This window comes from Vicugna pacos, chromosome 18 (genome assembly GCF_048564905.1).
Source record: "Vicugna pacos chromosome 18, VicPac4, whole genome shotgun sequence".
In the NCBI taxonomy this organism is placed as follows: domain Eukaryota; kingdom Metazoa; phylum Chordata; class Mammalia; order Artiodactyla; family Camelidae; genus Vicugna; species Vicugna pacos.
This window is the reverse complement of record NC_133004.1, coordinates 14,835,921-14,858,604: the sequence shown is the minus strand read 5'-3', so window position 1 is coordinate 14,858,604 and position 22,684 is coordinate 14,835,921. Positions and strand designations below refer to the sequence as shown.

At 41.5% G+C, this 22,684-nt stretch overlaps 1 protein-coding gene across 5 annotated transcripts in view; it reads right to left on the bottom strand.

The window, feature by feature from the left end:
• GRIN2A (glutamate ionotropic receptor NMDA type subunit 2A) overlaps positions 1-22,684 on the bottom strand; it is a 420,782-nt gene that overhangs the window by 69,595 nt on the left and 328,503 nt on the right. For all 5 annotated transcript variants that reach the window (XR_012061040.1, XM_072942222.1, XM_072942225.1 and 2 more), the window contains 5 exons: positions 18,025-18,230; positions 11,770-11,938; positions 11,522-11,675; positions 6,736-6,861; positions 2,950-3,179 (listed from right to left, as the gene is read on the bottom strand). Coding sequence is in view for 4 of the 5 variants with exons in the window: in XM_072942222.1 (XP_072798323.1) it covers positions 2,950-3,179; positions 6,736-6,861; positions 11,522-11,675; positions 11,770-11,938; positions 18,025-18,230 (885 nt within the window). In the remaining variant the exon portion in view is untranslated. The remainder of the gene's footprint in view (positions 1-2,949; positions 3,180-6,735; positions 6,862-11,521; positions 11,676-11,769; positions 11,939-18,024; positions 18,231-22,684) is intronic.

Sequence of the window (22,684 nt, the reverse complement as noted above, 5' to 3'; positions counted from 1 at the left end):
CCTCAGAGCACAGCACGGGCCCCAGAAGTCCTTCTTTTTCACAGCAAGCACTAATACTGCAAATGGCTTACAAGTATTGCCTGAGTTGTCACACAGGTATTCATGACAAAAAAAAAAAAAAAAGACAAAAAACCCACTTGTGTACAGTATTAAAATAAACCGATTCAATATAGATTTTTATTTTGCATCCTTTCTTGTTGCATCTGCTATTAATCTTCTGGGAGCATTTAGCTTATTTACTCCAGAAATTTTGCTGTTTATCTAATTGTATCAAACATTTAATTAAAAAAGCTATCTGCTTGCCTAGTGTTCTGAGCGTGGAAACTGAGCTGTGTCTCACAAGGTGGTATCTGTTACTAGGTGTTTCCAAGTCAGAGAAGGTCAGTCAAGTTATTAGTGGTTCTAATTCGTTTTCCCACAAGCATCGTGCTATCAGACCCAAAACTAGGTAGCAAGGGATTTTTCCCCCCTTGCCATTGAAAATAGCAACAAAAAGCAAAATATGCAGCAAATTACTCTTCTTGAGAAATCTTCTCATCCAGAACATGGTCTCCCACTGCTTCTACCACACCTCCAGTCACTTCTAGGAATTAGACTTTTGCTCCCACAATGTGATGGAATCACACAGCAGTGCTTTGCATCTGTAGAGGATTTTACAGGCTACCAGGCACATTCATATTTGCAGCCTCTTTTCATCCTCACTCCAACTATGATTCCCAAATTTTCACAGAGGAACTAAGAGGCACAGCAAGGTTACGTGAATATAAAGGCATCACACAGCTAGAATGTGGCAGGGAGGGAAAGGAACCCAGCTTCCCTGCCTCTGAGTATGGGGCTTTATCTGCTGCCTCCTAGATGCCGTATGCTTTAGGTGAGCCAAGGACTTCGGTGAACATGATTCACTAAGGAAGGGCTCCAGGAGAAACCAGGAAGGAAATGGGGGAAGGAGCTTAGAGAAGCAGAGGAAGCCAACCAAAAAAAGTGTGACTATGGGCAAAGTCTTGGCCTCTGCCTGATCCCATGGGGAGCTCTGGAGAGTAAACTGCACCTCGGAGTTTGCCTAGAAGTAACAGAGAGCCGGGCTTTTGTCCTCTCACACTGGTGAGCCATTGGTTACAGGCAACTGAAAGATTTGGAGGAAATGAGAACATCCAGGCATTCACCATTTCAGTGCGCCAAGGCAATCATCCTCTGAAGATCCCTAGTATGAGCCTTTGTCTGCAGGTGGGGCTGGGCACACACAGCTGGGAAGGAGATCCTAGGAGACCCAGGTGGGCTGCCTGCAGCGTCCAACACAGCATGCGTTTCTCATCCCATCAACAAGTGTGTCCTGAGCATCCACTAAATGCCAGGTAACTCTGAGATCCCCTTCCCCCAAGTCAACTTTAATCTCATCAGTTTTATCTCCTGTATAGCACTTACTCCTGCCTGGAATTTTCTTCTCCATTACATTTACTCATGTGTCATTTATTTCTTCCTACTGGAATTTCAGTTCCATGGGAGCACAAGCGCAGGCTACCAAGCTCACCGGAGTGACCAGGAGGACTCTCCCAAGAGGTGATATTTTCCCTAAGACCAGAAAGTTCAGGAGGAGCCAGTAATGAGAATAAAGGGGGCAGAGGACATAGCAAGTGCAAGGGCACTGTGGTTGGAAATACCCTTGGAGTGTTTAAGGAGCAGAGAGGGGGCCTCAGTGAGTGAGAGGGAGGGAACATATGGGGATGGGCCAGATAATTCTGGGCTTTATCGCCATGACATAGAGACTGGCATTTACTCAAGTGCAATGTGGAGTCATCAGAGAGGAGCCAACCAGTCACAAGGAAGATGGTGCTTTTGTAAAGGTGACTCACCCAACCCCTCACCATGCCTCTGATGACAAACCTCTCTGTATCTCTTTCAACTAGAATGTAAGTCACGGATAAGCTGTGAAGGCTTTTCATGGACTGATTTTCTATTCAGCAGTTGGCTGATGAATGCCAAAAGGATATAGGCAGACTGATGTCAACAAGACATGCTAGTGAGATTTTATAAAGAGACAAATTATCCAAACACACAAGACAGAAAATCTTTGCCATGCTGCTATCCCTACACTGCTGAACTTAGCAAGTCAGGATTTGTTTCCTGACGTGGCAATTTCGATAGAAGGATGTACCCAGTTTACCTCTTTTCTCCCTCCACATACATTTCTGAATAGTTACCCTGGATGCACTGCAGTGGGGGAGGGAGAGAGCAGGTGCTACCACTCCTGTCTCAGTGATGCAGGAAGCACAGCCCCTCGAGGGAAGGCTGGAGACGTGTCTGGGTCAAAGGAACCAGTGGGAAATGAGAAAGCTCTCTGCTCCTTTCCTATGCCTTGAAGAAGTTTCAGGTGGATCGGTGATGGGGCTGATGGGGTACATGATAAAAAGGAGCTGTCGGTTTTGTCTCCGGGAAAGGCTTAGAGATGACTTCTGTTTCCATGTCATAGAGGATGAATCCAGGGTGTGGAGTATATGAGACTCACACAAAGTCACAGAACTAGGAGGTCCCTGTAGCCTGGAGCACCCCCCCACCCCAAGTTTCTCCTCCTCCAAGGCAGGTGGCTCTTCTCCAACATCATACTTCCTTCTTGACAAGGTGAGCTCCAGCCTAACCTCTACCCTGAGTCCCAGAGCCTCAGGAAGCACCATGAACAAGCCTGGATAAATGTGAGAAATGACCATGGTGGGAAACTGTGCTTCCAAATTAAATCTGGGCTCTTTAAGACTTAGGAGAATTCTGCTCCTAAAGCTTTAAAAATATGCCAATTTGAGTTAAGAAGGAAAAAAAAATCCTCTGGCTTTGTACTTTAGACTTGGTGGGTTTGGATGGTAGGGGAGAGCACTTAAGGTCAACCTGAATCACTTCGTTTGAGCGGAGGACATTTAAGATCGACCTCCTCAGGCAGGGGTGAAAGAAAGGTGGCCTTACCTTTTTGTCACTGAGGCCAGTCACTTGGTCCACAAACTCCTCCTGGATCATGAAAGCAGCCAGATTGGCTGTGTAGCTTGCCAGGAATATGACAGCAAAGAAGGCCCACACGGAGACCATGATCTTGCTGGTGGTCCCTTTAGGGTTCTGGACAGGCACGGAGTTGTTGAACACCAGGCCCCAAAGGAGCCATATAGCTTTCCCAATTGTAAAAGAAGGCCCATGGGGTGCTGCAAGCGACAGAAAGGACATTCTCAGCACTTTCTCAAAATGTACACTTGTGAGCGTCTGATAATTATGCGGTGGCCACCAGCATCACTGAAGGTTGCCAGAAGATGGAATTACATCATAGTGTGTCCCATCACTGCCCCAGAACCACAGCCACAATGAGTCCTCTTTTCTTTAAACATTAGCATTCTTCCCACATTTCTATCTAGCTGGCTTTTTGCCACATTTCTTAAGAGAAAGAAAGGAAGGAAAGAAGGAAGGAAGCAAGCAAGAAAGGAAGGAAGGAAGGGGAAATCGTTATGCACAATGTGGGTTTGAATGAGAAGCAGTGCTATGACCTGTTTTAAATGTGGATTTGATTTCCACTTGGGAGAACCAATCTCCTTAAGAAATGTAAAGAGAGCCTTACAAAAAATACGTGTGTGGGGGCTGCTTCAGTATTCATTGGATGTGCCATCATATAAAAATCATGCAATTCAGAGGGACTAATGTTTGATATTCTACTCCAATTGTCCCTAGCAACTGCTCCTGTTCAAACTCAGATGTAAAATGTGCACAATATAGGAATCAAACCAAACTAAAACACTCTCCAAATGGAGACATTAAGAAGAGAACAATAGAGCTTAATTCTTCCAACACTTCACAGATGGAAGACATTTGGTTGCAGGGTCATGGAAAATGAAGTCTGATATCATAGCATTTTTTCTCCCTCAGTGTCTCTTTGCAACAGCTATGTATCCCTTCTAAGATTCTTAAGTGTTCCTTGTAACAGACTTAACTAAAGTGGCAGAACAATATGCCAAAATTTATTAGGGAAGGGAATATTCAGGCTGTAAACCACACATGTTAAGGCTTTCAAGTCTTTTTGTGCAAGGGAAAAAAATCAATTTATGCCCTCATCTCATGGGAAAAGGGTCTTCCTTTAACAGAAGGTTAATTTTTATGTCATTTAAGTAAATGAAGATATGAAAAAATGATCCACTCAGACTTCAATTGGCAATGCACACAGAGTAGGCAATAAATAAAGTGGCAGAAGTGAAACCAGATTGATGAAAGTTATGAAGTTCTGGGCAGGGAGCCTGGCTGGGAAGCAAGCTTTCTGCACATGAGAGGCCACACACAGGCTTACAATATCCACACAAAACACATTAAAGAGAAGGCAATTCATTCCATTATTCTTAATCTCAAACTCTCCTCTTTCTCTTTGCCTAGTTTTATGATCTTCTGGGCTTATTCCCAAGAGGCTGAGAACTCTTAGTAAAAAATAATTAAAGTCAATCCAGTTAACTTCATGAACTACTTAATTTTATTAGGGATGCATGTTGATCAGCAGCGACAGCTATTTGGGAATCAGAACTGGGCTGTTGCAAGGGAGCTGTCCTAGACAGGCGAGAATCCCTGATTCATGGACACTATTACAGGGCCATATAATTTTCCCCATAAAGGACAATGAAATGTAGCAGAAAATTATTTTGTACCAGGAAACAAGTAGCTGTCATTTCCTGGGAGTTTCCATGTGCAGGTGAGCAGAAAACAAAAAGCCTCCAGGTAATGGGAGGACCAGGGGGCTTGCAGGCTAGAGTCCTTCCTTCATGATACATTTCTACTGCATGCTTCAGCCAAAGGAGAAACTATTGCACAGGATGGCCTCTGCATTATTTTTTCTCTTCCAAGATATATTTTAAAAATCTATCTGCTTATCTCAACCTCCATTACCTCCATCCAAGTCCAAACCCCTGTAATTCTTTCTCTTAGAAAACTCGAACACCTTCCTAAGTGGTCTTCCTCCTTCCACTGCTGCTCACCCTTCCCATCACCTTCATAGATAATGACTCTTACAGGTACATAGAAAGTGACCTGCCCCATTGTACAGGTTTCGTCTTCTGCCTCTCCCCTGCTGTTGCATTTTGAAAAAAATCTTCACTGCTTACCACAGTCAACAGTGTACCCCTCTGATGTCATCTTCTACCACCTGTTTATCTCACTCACACTCTTCTGTTTTTTGAGCATATCAAGTTCGATTCCATGCCAAGGCCTTTGTATGTGCTGTTCCCTCTACATGGAATACTTCTCTCAGTTTTTCATAGGATTGAATCCTTCTTACACTCCAGGTCTCAACTCAAATGCCATCTCTTCCTAAAGCCCTTCCCTGCTTGACCATCTTATTTAAGAAGCACCCACATCCCAGTGCTTCACTTTGGGTTATTTTTTTTTCCTTCTTCTTGAGATTTATTATAATCTGTGATTATTCATTTATGTGTTTACATGTTGTCTCCACAATAAATTCTCAGTTCCCCAAGGGTCAGGAAATCTCCATCCAATTTACCATGTTATCGCATTGCTCTAGTACAATGCCTGGCACATTGTACCCACTCAATAAATATTTATTGATTAAATAAATGCATGAATTCACAGACAGCACAAACTCTGATTTTGCAAATGTAAATATCTACTCTCCTACAGCATGATCACTCACAGAAAACTACCTCAGGACCCACTCTGTTGGGAAGCCTCTTGCTAGTTAGTTGCATTGCCCTTTTAGTGAAAGGCTGGTAACTCTCCCATTTAAACACAACATGATTATTGACAGCATTTTTACTAGGTTTGGGTGGTGGGATGTGGTTTATGTAGTAATCACTACTTTTCAATGGTTAAGAACAGATGAGGGGATTTCAACAAAACTAAATTCCTACTAGATCCCCATGACCTGTTTGTTGGCTGTTCCCAATAGTAAATCTTCCAAGCAAAAAGAACATGTGGCAAATTAAAGTGCCTTGTTTTGAATGACTGTATCTTGAAGATCTGCTGTATTACATGGTTTCAAGTCATTTTTCAAGAAAGAGGTTTGGTCCTGGCACTCTTCTGATACCACCCACTTAGAAGGTGTTGTGCATTGAGAAAAATTCACTCAAAATGGTGTAATGTGTTTTTGTATATATATGAATACTGGCTTGGGTGGGAGCCTCTTAATAACTTATAGCCAGTGAATACCTCCCAATTCAATTTTCTACCTACTGATTGCCACTTTATCAAATATGATGCACTAAGGTCGGACACTGCCAAGAGGAAAATGTAACTGTTTGGGGAAAATCACCATTTTATAATTATATTTATCATCAAATGAATGAGAGCATGAATCAGTAGTTTGGAGAATATTCTTAAGCTAGATTCTATAACACCATTTTCTTTGCGTAAACTGAAGTGGAGACTCACTAGCAGTTTTAACACTGTTCTTGATGCACGTGTTTAAAATTAATGGGCAGAAAATCTTCAAATTTGCTTTCTCAACAAGTATCAGTAGTTTTCACCTAACGACTATTAACTCCACGTTATAGCAAAATGTAAAAAAAAGTTTCACTTTTAAGTTTTATTCTTCTTTTCCATTGAAGTGAATAACCCATACACATACGGGATTGCAAGTAATAGCAATGACCCAGCACCATTTATATGACAGTATAGCAGGGCAAGGTAGGGCAATATGTTCTAACTCTGAAATCTTCACTGAAAGTAAATTGAATAGCATCAACTTTCAATCATGAAGTACGAAGGCGGTCTCACCTTTCCCTTTGGCTAAATTTCTGTTGTACCCAACAGGACTGAAGTACTCAAACACAAAGACTGCAATGGCGGAGACAATAAGCAGCATCACGAACATCATCACCCAGACGGAGGCGCTGAATGGTTCTGCAGGCAAAGGAGCCAGGAAAAAGGAAACACGGTCAGTTAGCTCCTCCCCACAACCAGGACTAGCAGGAAGCCCACAGGTCCACTGGCAGACTCACTGAGGAACCTACTCTGATGTGAATCTGTCTGGTCATTCAAAAGAAGCTAGTCATTGTTTATTCACGCATTTAAACTGTTCTCTATTCTACACAGTATTTGACGTATTTTATAAGGCTGCATATAGTAGGATAAAAATAGAGAAAAGCATATGACGTTTTACAAGTCAGGCCAAGGATAATAAAAACAAAATGGAATGATAAAGACCAAGGGAGAATGTTAGAATGCAAATAAAGAGGCCACAGGGTCCTATATAATGACAGAATCATCCAGGGGACCAAAGCTAAGGAGAAACAAGACTAGACTCTAATAGTCAACCATAACTCTCCTGCAAATCAGCTTGAGTTTTATTTTTATTTTCATTTTTATCTTATCATACTGGAGAGATGATGTGCAGAAAATTTCAGAAGTAAAGGGAAAATTATAACCTGCTAGAAAAGGATCATAAAGTCATGGGGTTGACAGGAATATTGGAGGGTCATAGTCTGCCCCCACTACTACCACTCTCTCCATTTCACCTTCTCCTCTAGACAGATGAGATCTTTACAATTTAAACATTTTTTGATGTTGGTAATGGGCTTAGATGTAATTGAAGTCATTTGAGAATATTACATTCACACAATAATTCAATGAAAAAGCATCACTTAAAGAGTAGAGGCAATGAAGTAGTAGATGAATAGATGATTATTTCCCCCAAAATAGTTTTCATCAGTTCATTTTCATGTGGATGTCTCAGAAGGGCAGGCCAAGACACAGGGTTCTAAATCTTAGATCACTTTAGAATGGTAACAGATATTAGGTAAAATGAATATTTTTATTCAAACTGATTGAGGATATGAAAGTGAGCTGGATGGAGTCATTTTATCCATGTATAACATAGATTTGCTAGAAAATCAACATAGACTAAAAATTTTAAATGAACATAGCTCCATCTGAATGCATCATTGGGAAGAAAGTGCCCTTGAGCAAACATTTTCTGAGAAGAAAATATAAAAAGCCCAATAATTCTTGAAGAGTAGATATTTTATTATTTTTAAATTGTTTTCTCCAATGAATCTAGTAATCATCATAAAGAACTAGGCTGATAGCAGGCCACCTTTTTATTCAAGTCTGTGACTACTTAACATAGCTAGAGGTCATCACAAATTCCAATTTAATAAGCTTAATATATAATGAGGAACTAGTATGTCTGAAGCTTTAACCGTATGGGATAATTTAAAAACTTGAAGGAATACCTTGTAATGCAGTTTTGATGGTGCAAATATGTTAAAAAGCAACAGGTAACAACACAACTTATTTGATTTAAATAACACAGGATGAGCTTTACAAAATCAATGAGACTACAACTGAAATTTATGTTAGTTAAATTTGACTTGAGTACGAACAATATCATGTCCCTAAAATCATAGCAATTTGGTAATGAGGTATATCCAAAAAGGAAGAGAAAAAATAAAAGAACAATTAGAAGATTAAAAGTTACTTAATATTCAGGAATAGAGATGTTACAGTAATTTGTCAAGCTGGGTGAACTAATGGCATAGTGTGTCTTACCAGAGGAGGATCACTGTAGTGAATAAAGGAGCATATACATGAAAAGCATTTGGTGGCGTGCATGCACACTGTATACACACGATAAATTAAATGGAATAGCTGTTTGAGTCCATGGTTAAAGTCAAAATTGGTGGTGGTGGTGGTGGTTGTGATGGTGTGCTGTCCACGGTCCTGAAAAAGGCACCCGTATTTAAAGCAAGCACACTTATTAATCCGATAACTCCTTTTCTCTGCAGGTTATGATGCCATTATTAAAAATATTAGAGGAAACCTTTACTGAATTCTTCTATTCACATGTCAGAATCTGTAAGCCTGCAGTGGACTTCATTAGGCACTTGATAAATCCTAGCCACTAACTCCTCAGAAAATCAAATGGAAACTGATGAAGCAACTGGCCCCAGATATTTTCTCATTTGGAAGTGACAACATCTGTCCCTTGAGTTGTGAGCATGGTGCAGAGATTCTGCTGCAGTATTCTGGTTTTAGCAAGTGGTACCTATGAGTGCCAGGAAGGATGGCTGTTCTCAGACACTACACCCCCCACCCCACAACAAAGAAAATCATTAGAATGATGGTGAACTGCTGTCTGTAGTGTCTAAGATGTAACCCAGAAATATTTTTAGATAGCTCTGGATTACACCATCTACTGACTTAAAACAGATTCAACATCTGTCCAAGAAGGAACTTCAATCTAGGGAGAGATTTCAGCTCAGTATTTCTTTGGCTCAAAGTCTCCAGCCTGCTTGGAAAGTCTGTAGAATTAACTGAATGGAAATATTGTGAGAGACGTCATATCTGTCCTTGAAGAGTCGCTGGTTACATTTTACACAAAATCTCAGAGGCATTACCTGCAAGTGTTTCCAATGTGAGTTAATGGAGTTTGCGGAGGAGAGAGAATAGGAAATAATGAAGAGCAATGCAATCAGATTTTGAATGTTTGGCTCTTCCAGATGACTGAGCCAGTGAATGGAAAAATGTAGCTTAGCATGGTTCATTATGACTTTCAAAACCTGCAGATAATGACCATAAATAAGGGGGTGCACAGTCAATCAAATAGGGATATAATTTAGTGACTAGGAAAAATATTAAACCTACAGTGTAAAAACAGCTTTAAAAATAGTTTCCTCTGGCTACAATTTATTTTATTTTTAAAGATACAGTAGAAGAGTAAGGGGAAAAGAGGTTTAGCTAAATTTAGCAAAAATACTTGACTTTTATGGAAATGTTCTACTAATGCAGATAAGATAAAAATCTACAGAAATTGAGTTGAGGCCAGATTCAGTATCAGTGACCCATATTTATGAGACAAGTCAATTGGTATTTTTTTTTCTCTCTCTGATTGAACTGGACAAAAAATTCTCCCTAGCTCACTAAGGAGATGAGTGGACAACTTGTGGTAAGAAACAGATCTCTATTTCTTCCATGAATTCACTTCCTCCAATCCTTTCTTAATTAACCTCCAGGGCCAAAAATCTCTGTTAGAGGGTCTGATAGGAAATGAGGAAAAATGATTAGGTGTGCTAATGAGTGAGAGTATATGCAATAATTATTAACATTCTGCTCTTGTTGTCAATATCAGTCTGTCGCATTTGTCATGATATCCTGAGCCTCCTTATTAAGATGTGGGCATCATTATTCATCAGACACAGTCACAAAAGGAACGCAATGAGTTGTGTATTTGTCAAGGTCCACATTACTCCAACAAAGGTTACCAAAATTGAAGCAAGTGCAAAATCAAATCCAGTGAGTAATAAGGATTTCAACAGCTTAAATGGATTATCAAAAATGAATAGAGTAAATCCATATGTCTCCGTGAGTAAGGCAGTATCTAAAATCCTGTTAGTCAACATTTCCGCTCAGGAGAATGAAGCATAGAACGTTTCACTGGGTGCTAACATGACATATAAATGAAGACAGTGGAAGAATAAGACTACTGGCTTGGAGTTGGTGTCTACAAATTGGCTCTAGTCTACAGTACCAGCTCCCTAATAAACAAAGGTTGTTTTTTGTTTGTTTGTTTGTTGTCTTTGGAAAAGTGTAAGAAATTTAATTGACCTTAATCAAACTGTTTTCTCTCTCTCTCATGCATTTTCCTTCTAGGGGGTAAAAGACTGTCTTAACCTTCTCAAATTGGGACAAGCCCACTGAAACGGGAATGCCAAGGAGGGGTTAATCTGAATTCCATGATCTTCAAGATAGCCATTGTCAAAAACCATGTATGATAACAAAACAATCACACAATGATTTCCTTTAAATAAAAGATAAATAATGCTTGGCTATGTTCCATGCAGTTTCAACTACCCTGGCCAGGCTACCTAATGCATATATGTTTACAATGCTAAAGAATACCAGAGGATAGAAAAAAGTAGATCCACCTTGCCTTAAAAAATAAACAATTTTTCTGTAAGAACATAAATTTATGAAATAGTTAAAAGGAGAGTAAGAAGAATTTCTTCCCTTATAAACCATTCAGCTTAACGGATAGTCACATTTAAAACATGATTCCATTAATTTTAAAACCATGTGTCCTCTTCAGACTGCTTCCATTTTGTTTATCAGGGAACTGGTATAAACCACTGCACAGTCATCATTATTTTCCCCCTTACATCCAGTAAATAAATGACTGTCATTCGAGTGAGGGATTGAGGCTGGGTATGCGGCTGCTAAATAAAAGTTTACGGGCTGATTTAAATTAACTCTGGACAGACAGGTTTATTTTTTAAATGTTTTCGAGGCTCTAAGCAGCAGATCTACTAATCTACATTCTACACCATTAAGGCCAGTATCTGAATATGTGGTGGTTGTAGTTTTAGCAGATATTTCTAAGTTAGAGATACATGAAACATGTTAACTGGGGAGAAATTGGGATAATTCAAATGCAGCATGCTCTCAATATGCTTATGTGGTTAAACATAACTTAACAAGGTCCTATCTGGTTCTATCTTTTGAGCAAACAAAACAAAATTCTATAATACCTCACAGGAAGGCAACAATGTCAACGAAGTCCACATACCTAGAAAAGCAGAAGGTGAGACAGTGCCGTTGCTTCTTGAAACCATGACACTGATCCCTGTCTCCACAAAGGGCACAGAGAAGTCCACCACTTCAGAACGTTCTTCGTTGATGGTGAGTGAGCCAACTGCCATGACTGCCCGCTGATAGACCACCTGGACACAAGGCACAAAGAGAATCATCCTTACTCACCCTTCCCACCATCCCTGAGGACCTCGGACCTGAAGTCTGGATGAAAAGATGACTTACCTCACCAATCATTCCATTCCACACATTGTTGACTTTTTTGCCATGCTTTCCATTAGTCACCAGGTAAAGGTCATAGGTAAACTTCACCGTCCTGGAAAGCTTCTTTAGGATATCGATGCAGAAACCCTTGCAGCATTTTTTAACGTTCATGCCCTCATTGGTTGAATTGCTGTAGAGAAAAAAAAAAATCCCAAGACGGTAGAATATTAGTACTGCACAATGTGTTCACAATCATTATCTACACTCTTCTTCTATTTTTTTCATGGGAAATTGAGGCTCAAAATGAGGAAGTGGCTTTTCCAAGGACACGCAGTGGGTTCATGACAACAAAAGCAGAAAGCGTTCTTCATTATGACAGTAATTGCAATGACAGGTAACATTTATTGAGTGACTACTGTTGGGTATGCACTGTGATAAATGCTTTATATTCATTGTTGGATTGATCTTCATGCCATTTCTCCTAATTAGGTAGTATTCATATCCCAAGGACACAGATGAGAGTTACCACCTCATATTTTGAAATGTTTATAACACATACAACCTCTTTAGACCACAGTTTACTCATCTGATCTAAATCAAATTATAAAAACATATTGGAAAATGGGAGAAGAGGATGTGAAATTATTAGAAGAAGGAAAGTTTTGCTTTATCCTGTCATTACAGACAGAGGTCGGCAACCAAAGGGAAGAAGGAAGAGTTCCTTACTTGGGAAAGGTATTTTCCTTACTGATGAAAACTTCTCAGCTAAGAATCAGGAGACCTGGGGTCTACTCTGTGCCTCAGTCCATGGACTTAATGCCTCTTGATCAAGTCATCTGTCAAATGAGGGCTCACTCATAACATTTTCCCTCCCTACCTACATGGCAGGAAGCATAAAAGTTGACATTATTAAATAGCAATGTCCTTGATCAGGAAAAAGTCCTATTCAAACACAGAGGGTAGTGCTGTCTTAAAAGCTATAATCCACCAAGGTTACATTTGTCGTTTTGTGCCATCCACCTTGCTTTATTTACTTGACCAAATCATACTCAAAAGGCACCCACAAAACTCAGAAATGCCTTTAAAAGGGAAGGAAACAGGGGTCTTCCCAACTGATAGCAAAGACTACTTAAACAACTCCTGCAGGAAGATCAAGACCTCTGGGCAATGCACTTGGTTCCACCTTGCTCTGGGGCATTCCATTAGCACCATGCTCTGATGTCGAGTCACGCATGTCCTAGGAGATGTGCTGTTTGATTATTCCATTGTTGGTTCATCTATGCTGCTACCTAAGCACTGAAATAATGTTTTGGAAGTCTAACAGCATAATTGGAAAATACTTAACGTTTCCATATCATATGATAAGAGCAGGTTACATAGTGATCCATACAGAATAGTCATAGCTATATAAAAACAGATGAGCTTATGAAGTATCTGGATGGAAAGACAGTGAAATATGAAGCATAGCTATTTTTGAAAGGTGAGAAATGTTTTTTTCTTTTGTCCATACTTTTAGTTTTTTTCCCCCAGATTATCTGCAGTGAGTATGCACTACATATATAACCGTATACATACACATGCATTAAGCATCACTGGAATGTATCTGTATCTAAGAATGTGGACAGATTTGATAATATAACTTTGGGTAATGGAAGTAGGTTGCAGAATGATAGATTTTTTTCAATGCTTTCTTTATCTCAGGATCACAGATCACCTGTCCTGAATCACTGTCTTCACCACTGCCCTCTCCTATCTTGTCCCTGATCTTTGTTCAACCAGCCTGCATCTGCCAGCCAGGACCACCATGGAAACTTCACTCTCCAGCCTAGAGGCTACTCTGACCTTGCTGCCCTCAGCTTGGGGGCTGCAGGAGGCTACAGATGCATATATTTACATATCATGATCGGTGGACTTAACTCTGTAGTATCACAAAAAGGAGGTACCTTCCCTCTCTCCATCAATTTCCCAGAGCAGAAGGGGACAGGCTGGAGTTACAACTGCCAAAACCATGATAGAAATATCTCCTAAGTACATTAACTTAATGGCATGTCCAAATGTGATTACCTTCTTGGTATCTGTGGCTTTTCGAAAAAAGTGCCCAAATCAAATTCTGTCTTTTCCTTTTTGGCCAATATAGGCCGAGCATCGATGCCTCTTTAACCATCTCTTTCCATTTGCAACCCCTTCCCTCTCTGCTCCTTCCCTTCTATTACAGCCTCTTCCTTCAGCTGCTCAAGATTCCTTGGAGACTTTGCACAGGAGTTCCAAATGCCCCAGGTTTAAGATTCAGGGACACAGGCATATAGTGACCTATATGCTTCTTTGTCCTCACTGGGAACCTTAGCCAGTTTATGAGTTAATTATCCACCCCCCACATCCCCAAACACTAGGTGTATTCTAGATACCAATGGTCATTGATGCATTTTCACCCAACAAGCACTCACTGAGTACCCACTCTACATAAGACATGGAACTAAGCACTGGGGACATGGGACAAAAAAAGACATACAGTGAAGGCAATAGTTGAATTTATAATGAGGATTATGGAAACAGACCATACTGGGAACCTTCATTGGTTCTTATTATAACTCTTGCATGTGTGTGTGTATGTGTGTGTGTGTGTGTGTGTGTGTGTGTGTCTGGAGCAGCTGTGACTTAACCACACAGACACCTGAGAAATGGTGCCCATGCAATCCCTCAGCTCTCCACCAACACCCAAAAGAAAGGGCGACTCATAAAAACACATACAGGTAAAGGAATCCAATAAATCATCAATTCTCTGGCTCTACAATTTCCCCGTGTGGCCAGTGGAAGTCAGAAAGAGCTGCTTTCAGATCCTGGGTCTGCCCTTAACAAGCGTGGAAACTCAGATGAGTCTCTTCATTCATAGACCTCGGTTTACTTATTAATGCACTGAGAAGGCTGACACTTACCTTGCAGGACACTTAGAAAGACTAAATAAAGTATCTAAAGTGCCTCTCACATAAGTGCTTAAAAATGCATTTCCTCTCTCTCTCACCAATGATTTGACAGTTTAGGGGATTAACTGTCAGTATAGCCATTTCTCTCCACATATCAAACCAGATAATTCTTCCTCCATTTTCTCTTCATGTTCTAACACTAAACTAACAGGTTAGAAGAAAAGTCAGGTTTCTCAGCTCATTTCCTATTACCTGATTTTTTAGAAGACTGATGTGTGCCCGCAAGACCCCACCATTTACCAGAAGTGAGAAACAAAGGGTTGTCCCTGGGAGAATATCACCAAGAAAACAAACACAGTCATGTTGTCTAGCAGGAATCCTTCTTGGAACCAATCAGCCTGCTTCAAAGATGCCAACCTTTTGGAAATCCAATTGATCTAATCTGTGTTAATATTGGGATTAATGGATCCTAATAATTTTCTATTGCTTTCGGATAAATCAAAGACTTTAATTTCATCTAGAAGCATAGTAAGCATATCCTGTCACCAAGTGGGAAAAGGAAAGTGGCAAGCCACCACCTCCCGCAGGAACCCAAAACGTGAATTTGAACCTTTTAATACCTGCTTATACTCTTCAGTCAAAAAGTCAATGCTTTTAAAGGCAGTAATTTATGTGGGGACTCATTTTCTCCATACCAGTGTGACTCGGGACTTGGTGATCTATTGTTTTCAGCTCCAAGACTTCTGATTTGAAAGAATTTAAACTCTTGTTATTGGCTGAGAAGCACAAGAGGCCCTACCTGATTGGATCTACTGAAGCAGAGATGGCACTGTTATCCTAAAGGAGGTGCCCAGTGAGGTTACACTCTTTGCTGTGTGCCAGCCGCTCTGCTTCCTCCATCTGACCAAGTTCTGCTCAGAGAACGCCCACCCAAGTCAAACCCTCCTTGGACAACTTTCCCCCATTACCTCTTCTATTGTCCCCCCAGCTTATCACTTCCAGGCACTGCACTAGGCTCCCTTCTGTTTCCTGAAGTCACCAAACTCTTTCCTCCCTCAGGGCCTTTGCACCTGCTCCTCCACTATTCTTCCCCAGTTCTTCTCATGTTTGGCTCCTTCTCCTCCTTTATATGTCACTTTAATTCATACCTGTGTGAGTTAAAGGAGCCCCATGAACCTCAAGTTACTCCCTTACTATGCCGCTTTATTCAGATCCTTCACAATGTTCATCCCAGTGTGGAGCTGCCCTTACTGATTGAGTTGCTTTTTAGCTGTGTGCATTTCTTCACTAGCAGGATCCTTGCCTATTGCCTTCCCTGTTTGCTGATGCATCCCCCATGCTCAGCACTGTGCCTAACACAGAAACAGTGCTTCATGCGTATTTATTTATTGACTAATGTATTCAGAATTTCAACCCCTGGGAGTCTGACAACTCCAAAAAGGCTGATGATTATTTATTGAATAATCCATTCAGAGTTTCAACTCCAAAAAGACTGCTCATTGATAAAAAAAAAATTTTTTTCTCCAAACCAAAATGTGCCTTCATTATACATTTAGCAATCATATTTTTAAAAAATTATCTTTATCCCAAGCACTGAGCTCTGGGGATTTGCATCTTGTATAATAATAACTTAGGTTGGAATTTGGAATGTGGGAGGAAAAGTATCCATTCACTCATCTGTTCAAGCGTCATCAACATTGGTGTGTCATATTCTGTGCTTGTCACTGGGGACACAAGGATTAATAAGGCATATTCCCTATATTTAGGCAGCTAATACACCAGAGGGAAACACAAACTGTTAAGCCCATAAAAACAGGTGAGAAAGACAGACATAGAGTGCTACTGTCTGAATGCTTACGCTCCCCTCAACTTCATATGTTGAAACCATAATCCCCAGTGTGATGGTATTTGGAGGTAGGACCTTTTGGAGGTGATTGGGTCATGAGGGTAGAGCCCTCACAAGTGGAAGTAATGTCCTTATGAAAAGAGACACTCCTCTGCTTTCTACCAGCTGAGGAGTAGACCGCCGTCTGCAAAGCAGACGGTCCTCATCAGACACCAGATCTGCCAGCACCTTGATTGTGGACTTCCCAGCCTCCAGAACTATGAGGGATAAAGGTCTGTTGTTTGAGCCACCCGCTTGTGGTAATTTGTCGCAGCAGCCTGATTGGACTAAGACATAGAGACATACCCAGGGCACTGGGGAAGTATGGAGAACTCACCCAATGTGGAGAGGGAATGGTTGAAGACTTATTGGACATGGGGGATAGAGTATATATAGCTCAAGTGGTAGAGCGCATGCTTGGCATGCATGAGGTCCCGGGTTCAATCCCCAGTACCTCCATTAAATATATAATTAAATAAATGAACCTAATTACCTCCCCCCAACCAAAAAAAGAAAAAGAAAAAGACCTAATGGACAGGCAAGAATTGTCCAGGTGAAAGGAGGAGATCAGAAAAAACTCAGAACAAGAAACAGATCTGCATCCAACAGCAGGCTTTTTCCTTTTGTAAATCCCCCACAGGGGTGGTGGTATATGTGTTATGTTTGCATTTGGTTAGATTATAATCAGTGCCTTGGACTTGGCCATGGAGATTTACGCTTCCCCAAAGGGTTTATAGATTAGGGAGAACCCTTCATCAGAGGTTCTGATAAAAAAAAAAAGTCAGTTTCTCTTCAATTATCATAAAAGAGGAAGTGACACAGATGAGATGCTGGCTTGTGTGCGGCTGGTGAGCTAGGAGACCCCAGGAGACCAGCATCACCTCGATCACATCCGAAAGTCGCATGGAAGGTGCATGTTGCCTCCCAAATGGAGAGAATTTTTGAAAATTCTGAAAAGTGTGGATCTGGGAAATAGAAAAGTGGTGGAAGGAAGCGGAAGGTGCAGTTTGGAGTGGGGGTGGGGAGCAGCCAGAAAAATACAAAAGAAATAATTATTTTAGGGAAGACTGAAGGGGACAGTCAAGTCACCATACTGGCTGAGAATACGGCGGTGGGGTCAGATGGCCCAGGGCTTGAGTCCTGCGCCTTCCATTTACGAGCTGAGTGGTTTGAATGTGCTTCTTAATCTTCCCATAATTCAGTTTTCATCATGTTTAAAATGGTCAAAACCATGTACCTCTATTTCTACTGTTGGCCTTAAATGAATGCAAACCACCTGGTGTAGTTCTAGGATTTATTCAAGACCTCTATTCAAAAACTCCTTAAAATCTCTATTCTTGTGCATATCTATTATAACAGAGTGTATCTTATATTGCATTTTATTACCATTTTAGAGATATGGTTGTTACCAATGATACAGGCTATTTTAAGGGCTTGGGTACATTCAACCAATAGCATCCCGGGACTCACTTGATTTTGACGAACTTCCGACATGGCACAGTGTTTCTCACACAGGTCTCGGTCAACGGGTCTATGTCTTCCACGATGACAAAGGGGGCCTCCTCCAGGGTGACGATGCTCAGATGGTTGTCGTCTGGCTCACAGTCCGAAAAGGACTTGTACCTCGGCCACACGGCATGCCTCAGGCTCAGGGTCTGATTTTCCCACTTGCCCACCTGCAGCACAAAGACAAAGACACACCTGTGCTTTCTTGTACCGCTGGCTTCTAGACAGACAAGTCCTCCCCCATAAGAGGTAGGAGAGAAGAACCCCATCCTCTTTAGGGCTTTTCTGCTATCTACCTCAACATACACATGTGTTTATACATTAAGAAAAATGGGGGTAAAGAGAAAGCAGAGCACTGGGCAGCCCCCACATCTTGGACTCTCCCCGGGCTAATTAAATATGGGGGTGGTGGCTAAGCACTGATGCTGTGAGAGCTCCCTGAGTGACTGGAATGTTCCACCAGCACTCAGGACCACTGATGTCATGGAAACAGTATGGACTTTTAGAATCAGAGAGGTCTGGGCTTCAACCCCCAGTTCGCCACTTGCTAGCTGCACAACCTCAGGCGCTTAATCACTCTGAACATCTGTTTTCTCCTCTGTAAACAGACATAATTCCACCTCCTTGAGAAGGATGTTGTGGGAATTAAATAAGACAATTTGACAAAAGCGTACAGCTAAGCGCCCGGCACATCGTAAGGACTCCAAACTCTCACTTTTAAAAGTACAGAAGAGAGACAGTGAGAAGGAGAGAGATTTAAAATGTGCTAAGAAAGAGAAAAAGAGGAAAGGGGAGAGGAAGATGAAGTCCAAGAGCAAAAAGCAGGGAGGACTGGCGGGAGAGACAACACGGGGGCAGAGGAGGGGACGATGAGATGAGAAGCCTCCCTTTACGCTCAGCTACGGTCCTATTTAAGTTGCAAATGAAGGTGAACTTTTATTAATCCTGCACAGAGTGGAGACTTGCACTGCTTAGCGTGTATCAAGACCTGTCAAAACAGAATTTATTGTGTTCCCTCTGAGCTGCAGTCGGCATCTTAGTGAAACCAAATTGAAGGCTGTATGTTTCGAAACTTAATTTTATTTGACAGCTTATTGGCACTATTCACACACACACTGGAGGAAGCTGCCCCAGCCTCGCACTGTCTCCTCCCTCCTCCTGCTCCCACGCACAACTGCTTGACACCACAGGTCAGCGCTTTATCTGTAACACCAACTGCAAGGAAAGCACCTCTTCTGAAGAGCTAAGTGCCCCGTCCAGGCTTGTCTGTGTTGACGTGACCCACTCACCTCTCTTCCTGTAATGTAAGTGCCACCAGAAATGAATCTCAGGCCCTTAAAGAGAACCCAGACACGCTGGACACCAGGAGAGGTGAGGGGATGATGGGAGAGAAGAAAATCAGTATTCTCAAAGATGACCTCATCATTTGCACTGGAAGGTTTTTCACTGCTTGTAGAGAAACTCGCTTTGTGGCCCATTACAAAACTGTCTAGCCCTATCGATAATTTCCCTTTTAAGTTAGGAGGGGCAGCAGAGTAATTTGACCAAACACACACATTCATCTCCCCACGCTGTGATGTGTAACAAGAGCTGGAGAGAATGTTGCTCCCATCAAAATCTTCATTCATGCAACACAGATTTATTGAACACCAACTATGTGCTGCTACCAGCCTAAAAACAGTGATGGATAGAACAGATTGATTCGTGCCTTCTTGGAACTATCGGTCCATGGGACAAAGACCAAACAAATACTAATAAACATGAAAACAGATAAAGAGCTGTCTTTGGATTTGGAACGTTTTATATGCATCCCTTTTCTCTCCATCTCTCTTAGAAAACTCCAACATGACCTTCAAGAGGAGCTGAGTAGTTTAGTGGGTAAGAGAATGGCTTAGAGAGTCAAACAGAGCTAAGTACTCATCCTGACTTTACCAGTTAGCTGAGCCACCTTGGGAAAGTTGCTTAACCTCTCTGAGCTTCATGTTCCCTATCTGTAAAATGTGAATCACAGCAGGTATATGCCTTCAGAACTGTAGTGAGACTTGAATGAGCTAAAAATGGACATGAACATTGAGCACAGAACTTAGCATGTAACATACATGACAGCTGCTATTATTTTATCATTGTTGTAGATAGCATTTAAGATATAGCTCAACTATCACCTAACCTGGATAGGCATTCCTGCCTTCTCTGGTACTTCAGAACTTTGCTCGCATCTCCACCATAGCATTTGATGCAGTAATTATAACAGTCACTTTTGACCACTTCTCCATAGTCAGGAAATGTGCCAATATCACCACTTAGTTCAATCTCCACAAATTCCAGATGGTAAGGATTATTATTCCAGTGTCTCAGTGAAACTGAAGCACAGAGAGGTTATGTAACCTTCCCAAACTCACACAGCTAGGTGGTGGTGGAGCCAGAGCTATGCCATGGAACTGTCTGAATCCAAAGGCACTTTCCCACTAGTACTTTTATTAATTGATCTGCAGTGATCATGTGTAGCTCTAAGACCCTTTCTTCCTTGCAGAGATAGCTCCTAAAGTCCCGAGATAAAATAAATATGGGCTAGGACTGTTTAGTTAGCAGAATTTTTGGTGATGCCATTGACCACATCACATATACTACACTGTGGGAGGCAAGCAAAAGTTTCAGCCCAAGGCTGACTCATGGAGACAGAATCTGAAAAGGTTTATGAGTTCCCAGAGTGCAATAACTTCCTAAATCTTCGCTAAGTTCCCCTTTTCTTCCTAGCATGTCTAAGTAAGCACCCCTGGGTCAGCCAAGGAGGGTGGAAGCAAGTGGTGGGTGGAGAAACTCGATCAAGAAGCTGCTGTGTAAACATTGCCCTAGATCCTGAGAGCTCTCACCTCCTTCTCTGACTCTCATAGGCTCCCACTCCAAACACCAAAAATCCCAACTCCAAGATGGGGAAAAACAGACATCCTTCACTTTCCCCTCCTATAACTCTCCATATAAGGGACTCTAACTGAGTCCAGAGTCTGTAGACAGGTTTAACAAAAATATATGTATTCTGTCAATATTTGAACACGTGGTTATTTCTGGAGCTCAATGGGAAAATGAAGTTCCAGGACCCCTTGCCAAACTTCTGGTTGGAATTTTACATGATTGAGACAGGGAAGTGCACCATGCATGTGCTTTGGATATGCACACATGCATGTGCACATATGAATCTCATTGACTGGTCAGGGCAACTTCATCACTACAGGATCCGTCTCTTCTCTCTGTCATGTGGCACAGAGGGGAAGAGTTCAGAATCATTAATACCACGGGCTTAGGGGTTAGACAGATAGGCTCAAATCCCACCACTGGCCTTAGCCATGTGGTCTTGTGCAAGTCACACAGTCTGTCTGAATCTCAGTTTCCTCAACCGAAAAATGAAAATACTTCAATTTCACACGTTTTGAAGGTTATAAGCAAGATGATGATGGTAAATATCTCTAAACACATAGCTTTTGGCACACAGCAAGTTCTTGATATGTAGTACTATTACTATTAATTTAATATTTATTAAACCTCCTGTGGGGAAAACGGTGAGCCTTTGTAGCAGAAGCACTAACTGAGGGAAGTAGTGACCTGAGCTCCTGCTAGGATATGTCCTTGACTTTAATCTCATTGTTTGGGTCTCCACTCCTCATACAGGGATGAGGGGAGTGGGTTTGGACTAGGTGATTGCTAAGGCCTTGCAGATCTAAGGTTTCATGCCAAGCCCAGGGAAAGTCGCTTCCACCCCATTCCTGATTTGGATCAGGGCAATGAGCAGATAATTGGAAAGGGGTGAAGAGAGTACTCCTCACAAGTTGAATTCTAATTCTGGATGGTAGCCATATGTCAGGGGAGCTTTGCACCTGGAAAGAGAGGTCACCAGAGATGAGCCAAAAGGCATCCTGTCTCTGAAATAGGTAGGGTGGTTCTGAGAACCAAGCCAGAAGACCACGGGAGGAAGAATAAGGTCAGTGGAGCCTTCTTGGTTAAGACTTCTCTGCTGCACAAAAGCCAGTGGTACCCAAACCAGAAGCTTCACTCAAAACTGACTCTTCCCCATTCTCTGGTGGAGCATGGGTTCAAATCCTAATTTGACCAAACCCCAGCTGTGGTACTTTGGACAATTATATGGCGAAGTCAATAGTTAACATTTATTTGGTGTTTCACTCTATGCTTCCAGGAACTGTGTTGAGGGTTTTTCATGCATTATCTGATTCCACCCTCAAAGCAACTCTGGGAGGTTGGTAACTATGATCATCCTCATTTTATGATGAGTCAACTGAAATTCAAAGAGATTAAGTGTCTTGCTCAAGTCACATCATAAGGGTTAAAGCAAGAATTTAAACTTGGTCCAAGAAAACCCAGGGCACTGCTTATCACTCCCTCCCCCTTTGAAACTTGGTTTCTTTACACTTCAAAGGTAAATAATAGTGCCTACCTTACAGAATTGCTGTAAGGATTACATGAGATGATAAAAAGGAGTGTTTCTGTTTCCACTGTTCTGGGAACTGTAAATATTAATTCATGTAATTCTAAAGACAGACTCATGAATACGATACTACTATTATCATCTCCATTTCACAGATGAGGAAATCGAGGCACAGAGCTTACATAAGTT